General features: G+C 40.5%; 1 protein-coding gene across 5 annotated transcripts in view; it reads left to right on the top strand.

The window, feature by feature from the left end:
* Window positions 1-20,324, top strand: part of CXADR (CXADR Ig-like cell adhesion molecule) — a 252,397-nt gene that overhangs the window by 132,142 nt on the left and 99,931 nt on the right. The window contains exon 9 of one of the 5 annotated variants that reach the window (XM_077997933.1): window positions 6,428-6,683. The exons of the other annotated variants lie outside the window; for them this stretch is intronic. Coding sequence (XP_077854059.1) covers window positions 6,428-6,668 — 241 coding nt within the window. The 3' untranslated portion in view covers window positions 6,669-6,683. Of the gene's footprint in view, window positions 1-6,427; window positions 6,684-20,324 lie in introns of those variants that run through there. 5 annotated transcript variants of the gene reach the window in all.

Here is a 20,324-nt window from a genome sequence, read left to right as displayed (position 1 = left end):
AGGCCAGGGTGAAATGACAAAACCACAGAAACTTATTGGTCATTAATTCCTTTCATGTCTGTCACGGTTGTCACCCTCAGGTCTAGAATGCAGACTCCTTAGCGGTCTCTGTCCTTATTTTCTTCTCCATCCTGCTCGGTGATTTGTTTCTCTGGGTCATCTTCCTATCACTTCCGATGGCTGACCTCTCTCACAATTCTACTGCTCTCTAAAAATTTCATTCTATTTTCTATGACATCCTCAATGTCTTTGCAGAACTTACTCTGTTCTTGTCCTAATGGAAACTTGGCTTTTCCTTGATGTCATCAGTTCTTAGGCAGTTTCCTCTGAAGAAGCTGACCATTCTTCCTTTCTATATCTCTGGGCCAGGAGATGATAGTGACTTAGACCTTCATGGTCACTTCCAAAGTTTAACTCTACAGTCTTATCCAAAAAGCCCTCTTTCTTTGGTTATATGACACCTAGGTCTAACATGCACTAACCTGCATGAACTGATCTGGTCACTTCCACAATCAACAAGAACTATGACAAGTGGTTCCTCATCAAAAATAATATGAAATGAAAATCGCCTTCCCCCTATGTCTTCCAGTCTCTTATTACTTTACTCTGGAAGCAACTTTTATCACCAGTTTTTGGATATCCTTCAAAGGTATTTTGTGCAAATATAATCATATGCACAGATAAGCATCTATAAATGCATACGTCTATATAAATTTTTGGTTTCTTAAAGATAAACAAATGGTGGAAAATTAAATATCCTGTTCTAAAACCTTTCTTTTTTAAAAAAAATCTTTTAAAGAATTTTTCTGGCCGGGCGCGGTGGCTCAAGCCTGTAATCCCAGCACTTTGGGAGGCTGAGATGGGCGGATCACGAGGTCAGGAGATCGAGACCTTCCTGGCTAACACAGTGAAACCCCGTCTCTACTAAAAATAATACAAAAAACTAGCCAGGCGAGGTGGCGGGCGCCTGTAGTCCCAGCTACTCGGGAGGCTGAGGCAGGAGAATGGCGTGAACCCGGGAGGCGGAGCTTGCAGTGAGCCCAGAACGCGCCACTGCACTCCAGCCTGGGCGACGGAGCAAGACTCCGTCTCAAAAAAAAAAAAAAAAAAAAGAATTTTTCTTATCAATGCATACAAATTTTTCTTTTAGAAATATTACTGCATAATATTTTATGTGGATGTTCAATAATTTATTTAACCTGTCCCCTACTGAGGAACAAGTAGATTCATTCTAGTCTTTCTAGTCTTCTGCTATTGCAAACAAGGCTTCTATAAATAACATTCTACCGATGTCACCTTTTACCTTTGCAAGTTATTTGGGTTGAAAGTTATTTGCTTTTTAAAAGTTTTGATAGATACTGAAAAAATTGTACTGCATGAGCTGTGTACTAATTTATATACCTATTAGCTACGTTTAGAAGAACCAGTTTCCCATTAGCCTTGCCAACATAATATTTTACACATTTTTTTTTACTTTGCTGAGAACATAATTGAAAACATTTCATTGAAATTTTAATATACGTTTTTCCTACATTGAGTGAAGTTGAGCGTCTTTGCAAATGTTTAACACTGTACTTTCTTTCCTGGACATCTCCTTTGCCTATTTTCCTATTGTTTTTTTGTTGTTTGTTTGTTTTTGTTGTTGTTGTTGTTGTTTTTGAGATGGAGCCTCACTCTGTCACCCAGGCTGGAGTGCAGTGGCCGGATCTCAGCTCACTGCAAGCTCCGCCTCCCGGGTTTACACCATTCTCCTGCCTCAGCCTCCCAAGTAGCTGGGACTACAGGCGCCCGCCACCTCGCCCGGCTAGTTTTTTGTATTTTTTAGTAGAGACGGGGTTTCACTGTATTAGCCAGGATGGTCTCGATCTCCTGACCTCGTGATCCACCCGTCTCGGCCTCCCAAAGTGCTGGGATTACAGGCTTGAGCCACCGTGCCCAGCCTTTCCTATCGTTTTATTGCAAGTCTTTCCATAGTTAGGAAAATAGACTTCTACTAAAATGAGTTGCAATATTTTTTTCTTAGTTTGTTGAATTGTCATTTTGGTGTTTGTCATGCAGAACAATTTTATTTGCATGTCGTTTAGTTTATAAATCTCTTCATTTTGCTATCTATATTTTATATGATACTTTATACTTGTCCTATTTTGGATAATTTTTTAAAAATTCTTTTAATACTTCCATCTTCATGGGTTTTTTTTTTTCCTAACACAAATCATTGGTCCATCTGAAATCCTAGTCTTCTTTCCAACTCTTGTCTCGATCGTGGATCACTTCAGCATTGATGTCACCTACACAAACCCCACCCACCATGTTCCTGGATCTCCTCTGCTCAGACAACCACCTCCCTTATCACCTCTCACAACAACATCCTGGAGTGTCTTATCTCTTGTGTGATGCTTCTCCAGTTCTAAAACTGTAAAACTCTCACATTCTATTATTCTCACTTTCTCAACATAATCTCTTATCCTTCTTGGTCTCTTGCTCTCTTCGTTCTGTTACATATTTGTAACAGTTTCATTTCACCCTTGGATGCTTCAAATCTCCCTTTTCTCTCATATGTCTGCCCTTGCTAGGCAGGCCACATAATGACTTAAGCACTTTTGCCTTTTGGGACCCCTTCCTCCATAAAAGAACATTAAAAGGTACATTTTATGATTACCTTATAAAGATAAATATATTACTATATATAAAAACTTTTTTTGGTCTGAAAGTGTTTTTTTATTCTAATCCTAAAAACAAAATACAACATTTTTGTGGGCCCCAGAAGCCTAGCGAACCCCAGGTTCCATTCTTACTATAGGTAAAGTATCAGCTCTGCTCCTAGGCACTGATTTGCTACCTTTTTACAATTGAGACCGGGTCTCACTCTGTCTGGAGTGCAGTAGTGCGATCTGAGCTCATTGTAACCTCTACCTCTAGGGCTCAAGCCATCCCCCCACGTCAGCCAGCCTCTCAAATAGCAATTTTTTTGTATTTTTGGTAGAGACGGGGTTGCCCAGGCTAGTGTCAAACTCCAGGACTCAAGCTATATGCCTGCCTTGGCCTCCTGAAGCACTGGGATTACAGGCATGAGCCACTGTGCCTGGCCTGAACCACTTTTCCCACACCACCCTCTTCTCCCTCGACCCTTGTTTTTTCTGTGTATCTGCATTGCCTATCTCCAACCCTAGATAAATCTGTTGAGCTCTACTAGAGAAAATTATGAAGAGGGCTGATGCCATCAAAGATTTAGGGTCTATGACATAAATTGGGCCCTCAACACTGCTTAACCGTTTTTTTACCTGTCCCTGATGAATTTTCTGTTTCATTCCTCATATTAACCATTCCAAATCATTTAGCAGTCTCCCCAACTAAGAGAAAATAGTGTGAATTACCTTAATTCCCTGTCCTTTCATCTTCTGATTAGCCCTGGCTCAGTACAAAATAACCCAAGATACAGTGGCTTAAAACAAAATTCGTTTTTCTCTCAAGAGTCTGTGTACTGACAGTACGGCGGGACAGTTCCCTTTGTGGGTCTCTTATGTGACCTCCATCACCATATTGAAACTATTCTTTTTCAGTCACTAAAGATTTCTCAATTGTCTAATCTAACAGGTACTTTAAGACCTTTATCTTAACCTTCTCATAATATTTAAAGATGTTGATCACTCCCCTGTTCTTGAAACTATTTGTGGGCTTTTCTGAATCTTAGTTTTCCATATGACTTCTTGGTACAATATAGATGGTGAAGTCTTAGAGAATGAAAATAAAGAATAGGATAGTGTATTAGTTTCCCATGGTTACTAGAACAAATTATGACAAACTTGGTTTAAAACAACAGAAATTTGTTCTTTCACATTTATGGAGGCCAGAGATCCAAAGTTAGCATCGGTGGGCTGCAATCAAGGTGTTGGCAGGGCCATGGTCCCTCCAGAAGTTCCAGAAAACACTCCATTTCTTGCCACTTCCAGCTGCTGGTAGCTGTCAGAATCCCTTGGCTTGTGGGTACATCACTCCAATCTTCAAAGCCAGCATCTTAAATCTCTCTCTGTTCCATCTTCATGGATGGAATGCCAATATGAAGGCATTCATATTGCCTTCTCTCCATGTGTGTCAAATCTTCTCTTGCCTCTTTCTTATAAAGGCACATGTGACAGCATTTAGGGACCACACAGATAATCTAAGACAATCTCCTCAACTTGACATCCTTTATTTAATCACATCTGCAAAGACATTTTGTCAAGGTGACATTTACAGACTTTAGGGACTAGGTCACAAATATCTTTCAGAGAACAATTTTTCAGTGTCATATAGGAGAAGAAAACTGACGTAGGAATTCCAAACTATTTTGAAAGTCATGGATAATTGGCTGAGGTGAATCTCGCTAGTGTAAACAAATACATGAATTTCAAAAGATCGGTACAAATCATCGAGAATGTTTTTTGTTTGTTTGTTTGTTTTAAGAAAAGACTGGAAACTGTACTCTGAATGAGGAAAACGGTGACTCTCTTGCAGGTTTAAGACTAGTAGAAGGAAGTGACTGTCACTGAAATGGGCTTCAAGGGAAGAAATCAGGAGAAAGCTAAATTTCACTTTAGACAGGAAGTTATTATGGGGGCTTGGAGCACTCCTGTAGTACCAGCTAGCTACTTGAGAGGCTGAGGCAGAAGGATCACTTGAGCCCAGGAATTCAAAGCTCTAGTGTGCAATGATTTGTGAATAGCCACTGCCCTCCAGCCCAGGCAGCAAAGTGAGACCCTGCCTCTGAAAACCAAAGAAAGCGAAGGTAGAAGTAGCTTTAAGTGAATATCGACCTTGATATAACAGTTATGATATCGTGAAATCTTGTTAGTGTAGGGAGAGACTATCATAAGTTAATTTGAAATATTATTTATTTCAAATTTATATAGTGGTAGCACAAACCACTAGACTAGATACTGTATAGTTAATGCATCAGTAAATAATTACTGTTGATGTGGAAAGACTATTCAAATTCCAAACAATAGTGCTTAACTGTGCACTTATTCAATAACTTTAATGAAACAGAATTAATTGAATTGATGATCTAATGAACATAGTGATCTTTAGAAGTCTGACATCACATAGCTCTAGAACAATTGTCCCAGGAGACTCGTTTGAGCCCTGACCTATCACGAGGTAAGCATACTTCCTCATGTAATCGAGTAGTCATTCACATATACAGCTCCTTAAATCCAAGTTTTATACTGTTTTCTTCTTCTTTACTTCCAATCTAAAACAGCAAAAATTTTAAAAGCAGTTAATTGTTAATGGTAATAAAATCATATTTTGAATGACCATGACTTTGCTTTGAAGTGTAGAGACAGATTTTAGTGTTGAACATGATAGACTGAAATTCAAAAAGAACAAAGTCAAAAATGCACCATAATTGCTCCTGAAGCCGAGGCTATTGATTTCTTGCCCATTATCTCATCACACGGAAAGTGAAGGGAGAAAAATACAAGTTCAAAGACATCAGCTACTCAGGTAACAGGCAGGAGCTTCAAGTGAAAATTTCTGCCTCATTAAAAACATTTAAAGGAAGCAGCTTTTCTTCATGTAGGAATCATTATTCCCAGTTTGAGTTCATCCTCTGGAGTTTTCACCTCTTCAGAAGGGCGCATTCTGTGCAATTTCTAAGAAGTGCTTCTTTAATGGGAGGGATTTATGTTAAGTTGGTTCAGGGGAGGTAGACCGTTGTGGAGCCTTTTTAATGGACTACAAAAGACTGTAGAGTAATTAAATAGATTTCTTTTCCCTTAGACTGTTCCATGGTTCTAAAAACACTCTGCTGAGCATGTAAAATCAATTTCCATTACTGGCCTTGACCTTTGCAGTTTTATAAACATGTTTTTTCCCTGGCTTTGGAATGTGGTTTAAAGGCAACAGCAGAAGACTAGAGGATGAGACAGGTTCTCTTAACGAAAGTTAACTTTTTTTTTTACAGTGAAAATCTCCTTTTCTCACAGACATTCATTCAACTGCATATGTTATAAATGTAATGATATACATACCTGCTTATTTATGTTTAGATTACATATGTATACGTGTATTTATGTTGGATTATGTAAGTATATGTATATATTTTTTAATTGACAAATCATAATTGTATACATTCATGGGGCACCATGTTAATGTATACAATCATGTTTTATATATCTATACAATATGAAGTGACTAAATCTAGCTAATTAACATATCCGTCACCTCACTCACTTATAATTTTTTTGTGTGTGTGGTGAGACATTTGAAATTTACTCTAAGTTATTTTGGAATATACTATACAGTATTGACTATAGTTACTCTGCTGTACAATAGATCTCAAAACTTCTTCCTCCTAATCATACATTTGTGCCCTTTGACCACCAACTCTCCATTCCCTGCCCCCACAAAATATAGGAATTTATACATCTTTTGTTTTCCTCCACAGATACGTGTTTCGTTTTCACTGCTCAAAGGTATTTTCCCCCTTCCCATTCCAAGAAAATAGCCAAGTCATTGTGTTCCAGGGACTTTGGATGGTCGAATGGAAAGCAGATGTTCCCCAAGGACAGCTTCATTCCATGTTTGTTTTGTTTTGTTTTGTTTGGATAATTAGACCTACTGTGGGGATTATGCCACATCACCTAGAGTGGAGGAAAAGGAAGATGAGGTCTTCTAGGGGGTGCTAGGAGGTGGAAGCAGAATTGACTTCAGGTAGCAATTCCTCGAGACAAGAAGAAAGGGAGTTTGGGTGGTTTGCAAAGAGGGTAGCCCAGGTCCTGCTTGTTAACTCCTAGCTGGGTGGATTGCATCAGGACACTAGGGAAGACCTCTAGGAGCCCTGGTCTCAGGAACTGCCTCGATAGAGAAGTCAGAGACCTTTGTCCAAGCTTATCGGTGAGTACCACTTCCCTGAGGGACTAGATCATGAGAGCCTGGACAATAAGCATATCAGTGAGGACCAGTGAAGGCCATACCCCTTTCTTTCAGGATTTAGGACCTAAGAAGACATCCCCACTCCCGATTTCTGTGTCACCTGGAAGTGGGATTGGAGGAGGGAAGTCCAGAAATGATTGAAATGCAATTTCCTACTTGCCGACTGCTGCTCTAAGCAGCTCAATTTGATTTAAACAAAATTTGTGACACCTTTTTTACTCAGAGCTAAGGTGAAATTTTCACTGCTTTTTCTTTCTCTTACCATTTGTTCATCTGCAAAATGGTGATTATTGTCTTCACCTTGCAGAGATGTTTGTAGCATTAAATCAGATGACGTGTGTAGAGTGACTATATCACCACCATAATAGAGGATGCTCAATAAATTGTCACTAGAAAATATTTACATTATATGTGTTCATATTGTTGCAAAAATGGAATCAGGCGCTAGGTTTTTAAAGCACAAGACATACTTCTAGTTTTCAAGAATTGTTTTTGTTTGTTTGTTTGTTTGTTTGTTTGTTTTTTGAGACAGAGTCTCGCTCTGTCACCCAGGCTGGAGTGCAGTGGTGCGATCTCGGCTCACTGCAACCTCTGCCTCCCAGGTTCACACCATTCTCTTTCCTCAGCCTCCCAAGTAGCTGGGACTACAGGCGCCGCCACCACGCCCGGCTAATTTTTTGTATTTTTAGTAGAGATGGAGTTTCACCGTGTTAGCCAGGATGGTCTAGATCTCCTGATCTCGTGATCTACCCGCCTCGGTCTCCCAAAGTGCTGGGATTACAGGCGTGAGCCACCGTGCCTGGCCTTTTAAGAATTTTATATTATAATTATAAAACTATCTAGAAGTACTAAGTTCATATCTCTAAGCAAGAAATACAGGCAGGTAAATCATGGGAAATTGAATGGAAGAATTTGGAGGCAGAAGTCATGATGTAGGACAGAAAACCTATGGGAAGCTTAGGAGAGAAGATAGCAACACTAAAAGTGAAAGGAATTTGTCTGTGATCCTGTCATTAGAAAATCTCATAAACAAAGAGAAAGAAAATCTTCTCTAACACACATTTGGACAACAGCTTTGGATTTTCTTCATCTTTTTTCTCTTCAATTTTTTTTTCCACTGCAAGGATAAGCTAAGAGATTGATTTTATTTCAAGAATAACTAAGGGTATACTAATACGTATAACTCAAAATAAAATTGAATTATTGAAGACGTATAGTTCCAATAGCCAAAGAGTTAACAGAGAGGGGACAGGAACCAACACACTGGAAAAAAACACCTGTATTACACATCAAAATCAGTGGCTAATATTTCTCCAGTTATTCTTAAGAGAAAAATACCCAACAAGTTAAAAACTGAAATGGTTTGCTTAAAAGCTAAACAAAACAAAACAAACCTTCCATGTACAAGATAAGCTCAGCCCCTTAAAAACCACACTATCAGTGGGAGTGTAAAATAGTTGAACCATTGTGGAAGACAGTGTGGCAATTCCTCAAGGATCTAGAACCAGAAATATCATTTGACCCAGAAATCCCATTACCAGGTATATACCCAAAGGATTATAAATCATTCTACTATAAAGACACATGCATACATACGTTTATTGCAGCACTATTCACAATAGCAAAGACTTGGAACCAACCCAAATGCCCATTAATGATAGACTGGATAGGAAAATGTGGCACATATACACCATGTGTATATGTGAATACTATGCAGCCATAAAAAAGGATGAGTTCGTGTCCTTTGCAGGGACATGGATGAAACTGGAAACCATCATCCTCAGCAAACTAACACAGGAACAGAAAACCAAACACCGCATGTTCTCACTCATAAGTGGGAGTTGAACAATGAGAACACATGGACACAGGGAGGGGAACATCACACACCGGGACCTGTCAGGGGCTTGGGAGCAAGGGGAGGGATAGCATTAGGAGAATACCTAATATAGATGATGGGTTGATGGGTGCAGCAAACCACCATGGCACGTGTATACGTATATAACAAACCTGCACATTCTGCACATGTATCCCAGAACTTAAAGTATAATAAAAAAAGATTTACAAAAACAAAACAAACAAAAACCAGATAGACATCCATAAAGTAAAACAAATGAGAAAAACTGACTAAACTGCTCAAACTAAATTATATCAAATATATATGCATTTTTGCAAAATAAAGCACTAAACTATACTTTGTAGACATATTCATTACATTTATTTTAATAACTACTTTGATATAAGTTGACTGGCTCTACTCTATTTATTAAAGAAGGCAAATGTTCCCAGCCATGTTTTACATGAACATGAATTATATTGCTTTTTTGGTGTTTTGTTTGTTTGTTTTGTTTTGTTTTAAAGGGGGTTTCGCTCTTGTTGCCCAGGCTGGAGTGCAATGGTGTGATCTCTGCTCACCACAACCTCCACCTCCTGGGTTCAAGCGATTCTCCTGCCTCAGCCTCCCAAATAGGTGGGATTACAGGCATGCACCACCACGCCTGGATGATTTTTTTATTTTTTAGTAGAGACGGGGTTTCTCCATGTTGGTCAGGCTGGTCTCGAACTCCCAACCTCAGGTGATCCCCCTCCTCAGCCTCCCAAAGTGCTGGGATTATAGGAGTGAGCTGCCATGCCTGGCCTGAATTATACTGTTTAATGAAGATCCAGCTTTTTATTTGTTTTAAATCAAAGTTATAGGTGCACAAAGTTTAAAAAATAAAATAATTCAACAGAATACTACAAATACCCCTTAGCTCCTGTGATCCATTTCTTTCTGCCCAGGATCAACCACTTTCAACTCTTACCTGTTTTGTTCCTTTCTTAGGTATATGACCTTGATGTTTCTAAATAATGTGCTAATATTTCCATTCTTGTTTTCTTCCCAGCCATTATCTATTAATGTTTACATCCCATTTTGTATTGTTAATTTTTTTATTCTTAATTATGGATACAAAATAGTGGTATAGCTTCCCATTTTGGAAAATGATGATTCCTCTTTACTTCTCATAACTATACTCCACCCCCACCCCATCACGTGAATTCTTTGCTCCCCATGTTTCTAATGTAGTTATATCATCATTTAAGTTATAACAAATTATTATATTGTGATGATGACGCAAATGCTATTCACAACTATGCCTTGTATAATACAATGATTTATACAAATATGATTGTTTTTCCCATTTAAAGCCTTGTTTTCTCTGAATTAAATAGCTGTCCTTACACATTTTTATATTAGTTTTCTATATAATCCTAATTCATACTTTCTGCCAATTGCCTAAATCTCTCCTGGTGTTGCATACTCCTGATGCACTCCTTCTTGAAGATGATAAGTTGTTTTAATCTGGAAAGGCTGATCTCAGAGCTGGTCACAAAGTTGTATTCATTGAACTGACCATGACCACACTCCTGCCATTTCATTCACCTCTCTCCCCTGTCTCCAGGGTTTCATGTCTTCCTTTTTCTTGGTTTACCCACTGTCTTGACTGAAGCACATTCTCCACGTGGTTATCTTAGAGAGGGTGCAGGTGATGTAAAATTCTTTTTTTTTTTTTTTTTTTTTTTGAGACGGAGTCTCACTCTGTCGCCCAGGCTGGAGTGCAGTGGCCGGATCTCAGCTCACTGCAAGCTCCGCCTCCTGGGTTCACGCCATTCTCCTGCCTCAGCCTCCTGAGTAGCTGGGACTACAGGCGCCCGCCACCTCGCCCGGCTAGTTTTTTGTACTTTTTAGTAGAGACGGGGTTTCACCGTGTTAGCCAGGATGGTCGATGTAAAATTCTTGATAGCCTGAATGTCTGAAAACATTCTTATTCTTCTCTCACACTCAATTGATAGCTTGGCTAGATATAGATGTGTATATTGAGAAATGCTTTCTTCCAGAATTTTTAAGATGTTGCTTTTCTAACTTCCAGTGTGCTGCTGAAAAATCCAAGGCTATTCAGATTCTTGGTTTTTTTAGGTGACCATTTCCCCTCCTCTTTGGAAGCTTGCCTTTGTCCCCAGTTTTAAGACCTTGCGATGATGTGACTTGGTATAGTTTACTCTTAGCCGTCATCTGGGTACTGTGAATTCTCTTTTAATGGAATACTTAGGTCATTCTGTTCTGAGACACTCACTTGAAATACTTCTTAAATAATTTTCTCAGCCTAATTTTCTCTGTTCTATTTCTTGAGAAGTCTTATTTGAATATTGAACTTATGAACTTGTCCTCTAAGTTTCAGATTTTTTTCTTTTCTTTTTTATTTTTGGTTCTGCTTTCTGGAAGATTTCTCAAATTTTATTTTGTGAAACTTCTATTGAGTCTTTCTTTAAGGCCATTATGTATATTTTTCTTTTCACTCAGAACATTCTAGTCTCACCATTATATTTTTAAAGAGTCTAATATTTTATATTTTTATTTATTGGATATTCCTTTTCTTATGGCAGGCTATACTTGTTTCATGGAAACAATATCTTCTCATAGTTCCCTGAGGATATTAATGATAATACATTTTCTTTTTTTTTTTTTCTTTTTTATTACACTTTAAGTTCTAGGGTACATGTGCACAACGTGCAGGTTTGTTACATATGTATACATGTGCTATGTTGGTGTGCTGCACCCGTTAACTCATCATTTAAATTAAGTATGCTATCCCCCCGGCTCCCCCAACTCCACAACAGGCCCCTGTATGTGATGTTCCCCTTCCTGTGTCCAAGTGTTCTCGTTGTTCAATTCCCACCTATGAGTGAGAACATGTGGTATTTGGTTTTCTGTTCTTGCAATAGTTTGCTGAGAATGATGGTTTCCAGCTGCATCCATGTCCCTACAAAGGACATGAAGTCATCCTTTTTTATGGCTGCATAGTATTCCATGGTGTATATGTGCCACATTTTCTTAATCCAGTCTGTCATTGATGGACATTTGGGTTGGTTCCAAGTCTTTGCTATTGTGAATAGTGCTGCAATAAACATATGTGTGCATGTGTCTTTATAGCAGCATGATTTATAGTCCCTTGGGTATATACCCAGTAATGGGATTGCTGGGTCAAATGGTATTTCTAGTTTTAGATCCTTGAGGAATCACTACACTGTCTTCCACAATGGCTGGACTAGTTTACAATCCCACCAACAGTGTAAAAGTGTTCCTATTTCTCCACATCCTCTCCAGCACCTGTTGTTTCCTGACTTTTTAATGATCACCATTCTAACTGGTGTGAGATGGAATGATAATACATTTTCTTCCCTCTGTGTCATCTCTGGTTCTTTTGGTTTGCTTAAACTTTAACTTTGTTTTCTATTTTTTGTATTAGATGTCTTAAGTATCTGGTGATCCTTCATTGTTTGCGTATATTTAAGAATATGGCTCACTTAGGGTGTGTAAGTGGAGATTGTGAACTTTGTTGTGGGATATTTGTGTAGGTCAGTGCCATGTAATATTGTTAGCAGTGGCAAATCTGTATGAGTCTGTAGTGACTCAATTCTTGCCTCCTCTGAGGAAAGAATTTGGCTAAGGGGCACAAGATAGAGTGAGAGACTGCGGCAAGTTTTAGAGCAGGAGTGAAAGTTTATTAAAAAGTTTCAGAGCAGGAATGAAAGGAAGTAAAATGCACTTGAAAGAGGGCCAAGTGGGCAACTTGAGAGCTCCAAGTGCCCCGTCTGAACCTTGACTTGGGGTTTTATACATTGCTATGATTCTGGGATTTGCATTTCTTTTTCCCTAACTCTTCCTTTGGGGTGGGCCCTCCTCATGTGCAGTGGCTTGCCAGCACTTGGGCTGGGCTGCACACACACTGAGTTTATTGAGGTTGTACACATGTTCACTTGAGGTATTTTTCCCTTACCAGTTGAGCGTTCTTAGAGGAAAGTCATATGACATTTATGTCCTGCCATTTTGCCTCAGTCCACATGCTTGAGCCCACTCGCCCAACCCCTGAGATCTTATTGGGAACCTGCTGATAAACAGCTTCAGCTATTTTCTAGTTCCTTGGCACCAGCTGCAACCAATTATTATTTTAGAGAGACAGTTTTAACAACTGCCTGACCATCACCTGATGGTGGTCTGACATTCCTGGGGATTGGGGGGCAACCCTCTTCTGCCCTGCTCATGTCTGCCTGTCTACCTGCTCTAACAATATAACTTTATGTGATGTGGTGGACATATTCTATACTGGCACTGTCCAATACTATAGCTACTAGCCACATGTGCCTATTGATCACTTGAAATGTGACTAGTGTGACTGAGGAATTGGTGTTTAAATTTTACTTAATTTTATTAATTTAGTTTTAGAATAAATTGCCACAAGTGGCTACTTCCTACTTCATTGGACAACACAGATCCAGGCTGTCTCTGAATTTTTTCTATAGTCAGTTTGGTGGATTCATTAGAGAAAGAGTTTTTAACTTCTTTCTGGAAGATGTAGGCCTGATTGCCGGCATGAATGAATTTTAGTTTTTAATATGTCAACATCTACTTAATCCTAATTTTCTGTTCAGTATTGCAGTTCTCACTTCTCCCAGCACCCTCTGTGTTAGCTTTGCCCAAAAAATAAATTTCCAGGCTTTTCTTGAAAGTAGATAGGAGCCTTGAGTCTCTAATTGTTTGTTTTCTGCTCTACTTCCAATTGTACCGCCAGAGCCACCCAGCACCACCAGCTCCTAAGACTTGTGTTGTAATCGATGGCTTCTCAGCTTTTCTCCTACCATCTTGGGACCCAGCACTTTTTCTGTATCCTGCATCAGTTATCTTTCATTTATGTCCTTTCTAACTTCCTTTTTTTTTTTTTTTTTTTTCCGAGATGGAGGCTTGCTGTGTCGCCAGGCTGGGGTGCAATGGCGCCATCTCAGCTCACTGCAACCTCCGCCTCCCAGGTTCAAGCGATTCTCCTGCCTCAGCCTCCTAAGTAGCTGGGACTAGAAGTGCACACCACCATGCCCAGCTAATTTTTGTGTTTTTAGAGATGGAGTTTCACCATGTTGGCCAGGATGATCTTAATCTTTTGACCTGGTGATTGGTCCGCCTCAGCCTCCCAAAGTGCTGGGATTACAGGCGTGAGCTACCCTGCCTGGCCTTTTTTTCTTTTTTCTGTCACATGGGCTGGAGTGCAGTGGCATGATCCCACTCACTGCAACCTTGAACTCTCAAGCTCAAGCAATACTCCTGCCTTAGTCTGCTGAGTGGCTGGGACTACAGGTGCAAGCCACCATGCCTGACAAGTTTATTTTTATTTTTATCTTGTGTAGAGACAAGAGTCTCACTATGTTGCCCAGACTGGTCTCGACCTCCTGAGCTCAAGCAATCCTGCCTCAGCCTCCCAAAGTGCTTGGATTATGGGCATGAGCCACCACACCTGGCCCCAACTTCCAAGTTTTGATGCTGTTGTCTCTTCCCTCATTCTTGGTCCCTATAATTTTATGTTCTGGGGGAAAAAAAACCCTCTTTATCATGTTTAAGTGAGGGTTCAAAACACAGATGAATATGTTCATTTAGCCATCTTTACTCCAGCACTGGTTTATTTCATATGTGAATCTGTATTTATAATCTTTCCAATATAATCACTTACTCTACTGTTTTTTAAGTTGTTCTTTAAATGGAACATTTACAGTGTTACCCAACTGTTATAATTTAGAATTCATACCTCCAGGAATCATTACAAATCTGTGTAAAATATTTTTGCCTTCTTTTTTTACCAACGCCATCACCTGACCCCATAAGCATTTTAAACTTGCGCTGATTGAGACTGAATCAGAACATTATGTCATCTCACAATGAGCTTTCCAAAATAATTGGATAGGTCTCCCATAACGGGAAAGATTTTGTACAGATTCAAATATAAGGTGAGTTCTTGTATCTCTAAGAAAAAAATGGGAAAACTACACTTTATATTCATACATGTATAATTAGCTATTCACAATAATTGAATAGGACTCCTATAACTGGATAGATTTTATAAAGACTCCAATAGAAGGGAATTCATTTTATTTGTATGAAAAAATGTTCAGGGAAAATGCCATCTTACATTGAAATATTTATGGTATTTAGGCAAATCTGCACAAAATATAAAGCATGAGTGTGACTTAAATACATAATCATTGCTACTGTGTTTTCTTTTCTCTTCTCCCACTATAGGGGTGGTCATCAATAATGACGACAGTTGTATATTTTCCTGGGCATAAAGATTCCAATTAGCTATAAAAGTGCCATTGACTCTACCTCCATGTTCACGGGATTGGGCATAAGCCCATTATATTTCAGGGAATATCTGACAAGGCGGATAAGCAGAGTCATAGGAAGAGTAAGCCATTCTAACCTTATAAGGGACTGCATTTTAAAACTTACATTTCAGCTTGTACCTCTTCTGGAATGGTATGATTTATTTCTGCTCCTTGTTTTCTAACTGTAAACTGACTTTTCTTGCAAAATAAAGATGGTGGCTCACCTCTTAAACACCACAGGTGGACCCAATCAAGGCCCATGCTTAGAACCTTCAAAGCCCACCAGTCTTGGAGAATGTGACTTTAGGGAACAAGTAACCAGAGCTAGCTGTTTTTACCTGCATGCCCTTTGGGTGCTAAAAATGAGCCTTAGTGTATTGGTTTTCTGTTTTTGTTAGACCTACTGTATGACTTCTGTGTAAATCTTGACAGTTGGCAAATCACGCTTATGTTTGTTTTTCTGTTCAGTGGTTGAAACTATTGCTGCACCCTCATTGTTCTTTCTTTTCCCTGAATTCCTACCCCACCCAGAATTTGTAACACATAATTTTCTATCTAATTATATAGTGTCGTTTTGTTGCTACTTGCTTCAGGTAGTCCCACTCTCCCTACCTCCTTCCTTCCCGCCTCCATCTAACTAAATGGTGGTGGTTCAGAAGACAAAAGTCATGCGTTGTCTGTCTTTGTAACCCCCACATGCTGCTTGCAGAGACACTCAGATAAGAAGACTCTTGCAGGGAGAAAATTTCCCCTTTGCCCTCTAAAGACTCACTGAAAATCAACAGGCAAAAAGCACATAAATAAAAGAGAAGGCATACGGAATTTATTTGATGTGCACAGGATGGGAGAACTGTGGGAGAATGATTACCCAATAACCCAGAGTGGTATAGAAGCTTATATATGCTTTTTCCCAGGGGAGGGAAGAGATGAGGAATGTGGAAAACTCTTTTGAGGGGCAGCAAGTCCTTTGAGAGAATGAATGGCCCCAGAAGATGGGAGGCAGATATTTTGGGAAGGTGAGAGGAGTAAAGGTTGACTTATTACGAAGACCCCTAGGTAATCACTTGGAGCTGTCCTCAGAAGAATAGATGAAAAGTCTGCCGGGGACATGGTGATGACCCCCAGTCTCTTCTTTTCTCTGGTGGTGGATCCTCCCTGGTTATTTGGTGAGATTCCCTAGGAAGGGGGTTTAAGACAATTACATTTCTTTTGGAAAGAAACTTTCTTGGTCAGATAAGGACATTCCAGAAAGAATCACTCCCTGTGCTTGGGGTGGAGGAACAAGTCAAGGTTACAAGGACCTTGATCCTGAGGCAGCTTCTAAGTCCTCTCAGCATTTCAGAGCACCAGTCTTTGGGGTATCGCTTTCTGAGCCTCAACACCCTCTTAGCAAGAGACACGACTATCGCATGTGTTACCATTTATCGTGTATATCCTCTGTCTCAAGTACTGTGAAAGCACTTCATGTATTATTTCTCATTCTTACATAGATACTTCAAGGGAAATGATATTTTTACTTCCTTTCCCAGTTGAATCTAAGACTCAGAGAAGGTCAGTAAATTCCATGCCACTCACAAGCATCAGTCAGGATTTGAAGCCAGGTTGAACCCAGCATTTGAATCTACGCTTTTTCTACGCTTGTAGTATACCAACTCCCTTCATTCTCAGAACCCACACAAAGTCCGCATATTACAGATAAGCTTATTCTACAAGCATATGCTAGCAGCGTTATTGAATTTTCATCTAGAGCTGTAATGTGGACTACTAACCTAGATGGAATCCAAATCCATCTAGGATGGACTGGATGCTGAGACGTCTAATGTTAGCTCTTTCCTTTGGGGAATTAGATGACCAGTTTTCCAAGCAAATGTACTTGTCTCCTTAGGGCCATGGGATCCTGGTGAGAACCTGGGAGGGTCAAGATATCATCAATGAACAGCCTGGTTCTTGTGGGGAAAAGAAAGAGAGATCAGCCTGTTACTGTGTCTATATAGAAAGAAGTAGACATAAGAGACTCCATTTTGTTCTGTATTTGAGATGCTGTTAATCTGTGACCCTACCCCCAACCTTGTCCTTGCAAGAGACATGTGCTGTGGTGACTCAAGGTTTAATGGATTTTGGGCTGTGCAGGATGCGTCTTTGTTAAACAAGCGCCTGAAGGCAGCTTGCTGATTAAAAATCCTGCCTGTCCCTGGGCAATGGAACATCTCTGTGTGAGACCCCATTGTATGCTCTGTTTACTGAGATAGGAGAAAACCGCCTTACGGCATAAGGTGGGACTTGCTGGAGGGACTTGCTGGAGGGACTTGCTGGCGCAATGCTGCTAAGAGGTTTGTGGAGATGTTTGCATATGCATATCAAGGCACAGCATTTTCCTTTGAACTTACTCATGTCACAGAGATCTTTATCCATATGTCTTACTGCTAATTTTCTCCCTAAAATGATCCTATTGTCCTGCCACTCCCTTATCTTTAAGATGGTAAAGATAATTATCAATAAATACTAAGGGAACTCAGAGACCGGTGCTGGCGTGGGTCCTCTGTAAGCTGAGCGCCGGTCCCCTGGGCCCACTTTTTGTTTCTCTATACTTTGTCTCTATGTCTCATTTCTTTTCTCAAGTCTCTTGTTCCACCTAACGAGAAACGCCCACAGGTGTGGAGGGGCAGGCCACCCCTTCAGTTCTGAAATTCAGAACCCCTCCTGAGTCTGGCAGAAAGCGCGTAACTTATTCTTCATTTCCTTCTCTGCATTTCATCTCTCCCCAGATTTAAAAACAATACCCTCTCTATGATACAATTATGGGCAAGCACTCTGAGTTTTCAAGTGATAAGTGAGTGTCAGAGGTATTTTATTTGTCTTGGGAAGATGTAAATTCCTGGGTCTGTACAGATTCCGGTGGCTTTCTGAGGGAAAGAGCATGCTGCTTTTCTTAAGAAAGGCCACCAATGGGAATGATTTCTGGTGATGCAATGTTGATATTTCAGTACAATTCTAGAAAAGGGAAGAGGTGGGGTTTCTCTGGATCCAGATTAACTCATAATTAGTTCTCACGCAGGCTGCTTAAGTAATTATGATGAAACCAAATCACATTATTTTTTTCTCCTGTTCCTGATAAAAGCTTCAACCCCGCTCCTTCTGCCCCATAGGGCACCTGGCTGGCCATTATACCCTATACTACAGGCACTATTCTTCAGTTTTGTTTCCAGGCTACAACTGTCACTGTGTAAAATAAGAAGTGTGGGGGAAAAATGTACACCTCTCGGTCTCACTACTTCAGAGGCACCTAGCAACTCTGTCTCCAGGCAGGCAGCACGCATCTCCCTGGTAGTTTACTGCCCACTCACAGCAGAGGCGGCATGCTCTCTGCAAATAGCCTGCATCTTTGCTGGTGCCAGCTTGGCGGTGGGGCGGTGGTGTCATTTGGTGTCCTCAGGGACGTTTGGTTCTTGTTCTGGGAAGACTAGGGCAAAGCAATGACTATTTCACCAAAACTGCCTGAGGAATTAGAAATTAGGTCAAGCAGTTCTGTACTTGGGGTTGCGTTGTCTAAAATCAAAAGCAATGGTTTTTAATCTTTTTCTCCAGTCTTTGGGACATTTCTGTCACGAACCTTCCAGTATGTTTGGGAAGACAGAAAAGGATGTTTCTGGCTGGGCACAGTGGCTCACGTCTATAATCCCAGCACTTTGGGAGGCCGAGGCAGGCAGATCATGAGGTCAAGAGATCAAGACCATCCTGGCCAACATGGTGAAACCCCTGTCTCTACTAAAAATGCAAAAATTAGCCAGGCATGGTGGTGGACGCCTGTAATCCTAGCTACTTGGGAGGCTGAGGCAGGAGAATTGCTTGAACCCGGGAGGCGGAGGTTGCAGTGAGTCAAGATCATACTACTGCACTCCAGCCTGGCGACAGAGCAAGACTCCATCTCAAAAAAAAAAAAAAAAAAGGTTGTTTCTAAAAGGTATATTGGCCAGGCATGGTGGCTCATGCCTATAATCCCAGCACTTTGGGAGGCCAAGGCGGGTGGATCACCTGAGGTCAGGAGTTTGAGACCAGCCTGACCAAAACCAACTTGGTGAAAGCCTGTCTCCACTAAAATACAAAAAACTTAGCCAGGCATGGTGGTGCATGCCTGTAATCCCAGCTACTTGGGAGGCTAAGGCAGGAGAATTGCTTAAACCTGGGAGGCCGAGGTTGCAGTGAGCCAAGATCACGCCATTGCAGTCCAGCCTGGGCAACAAGAGCAAAACTGTCTCTCAAAAATAAATAAATAAATAAATAAATAAATAAATAATAAACATAGAAGGTGTATCTATGCAATGAGGAACTCTGCTGGCCACTTTTTCTATCTGTCAGCCTACTGACAATGATACACATCGGCCATTCTCACATCCATCCTCTGCTCCCAGAAGGTCAGTGGGGCTGAAGAGCATCTTGCACTGGTTTATCAATAAGCCCACATGGACATTCCATTTCAGGCTCAAGTGCCACAGGATATTACACATAGATGCTGAGACTTTTAATTAGATTTCTGTACCTGAGGGAATTTGTAAAGATTCTTTGTTTCTTAACTTCTTGTATTTGACTTCATTTTAAGCCCCCCTTGGAAGAAGGGCCTTGCAGAATGAAAGTTGTATCTCTTTGGGAGGCACACAAAGTTTTTCCTCTGTGGTAATTGATTAAAGAACGGAAGGATGCAGGCTTTTAGGAACATAAAGCTTGGGAAACTGAGTCCTGCTAGGTAGAGAGATGATCTCAAGATATCAGGAAGGGGCCGGGCATGGTGGCTCACGCCTGTAATCCCAGCACTTTGGGAGGCCGAGGTGAGTGGATCACGAGGTCAGGAGATCGAGACCATCCTGGCTAACATGGTGAAACCCCATCTCTACTAAAAATACAAAAAATTAGCCGGGCGTGGTGGTGGCACCTGTAGTCCCAGCTACTCGGGAGGCTGAGGCAGGAGAATGGTGGGAACCCGGGAGGCGGAGCTTGCAGTGAGTCGAGATGGTGTCACCGCACTCCAGCCTGGGCAACAGAGCAAGACTCCGTCTCAAAAAAAAAAAAAAAAAAAAAAATCAGGAAGGAACAAAGTTTTAACCTGCAAGAGTCATTCCCTCACTCACAGAACAGTTATTGAATTCCTACCACGCGCCAGGCCCTCTGCTAGCAAGGGAAACAAATATGAATGACAAGTGTTATCCACAAGCTCATAGTCTACAGGA

This window comes from Macaca mulatta, chromosome 3 (assembly GCF_049350105.2).
Source record: "Macaca mulatta isolate MMU2019108-1 chromosome 3, T2T-MMU8v2.0, whole genome shotgun sequence".
Classification (NCBI taxonomy): Eukaryota; Metazoa; Chordata; class Mammalia; order Primates; family Cercopithecidae; genus Macaca; species Macaca mulatta.
Note: the sequence above shows the minus strand (reverse complement) of the source record. Positions and strands in the feature narration are given on the sequence as shown.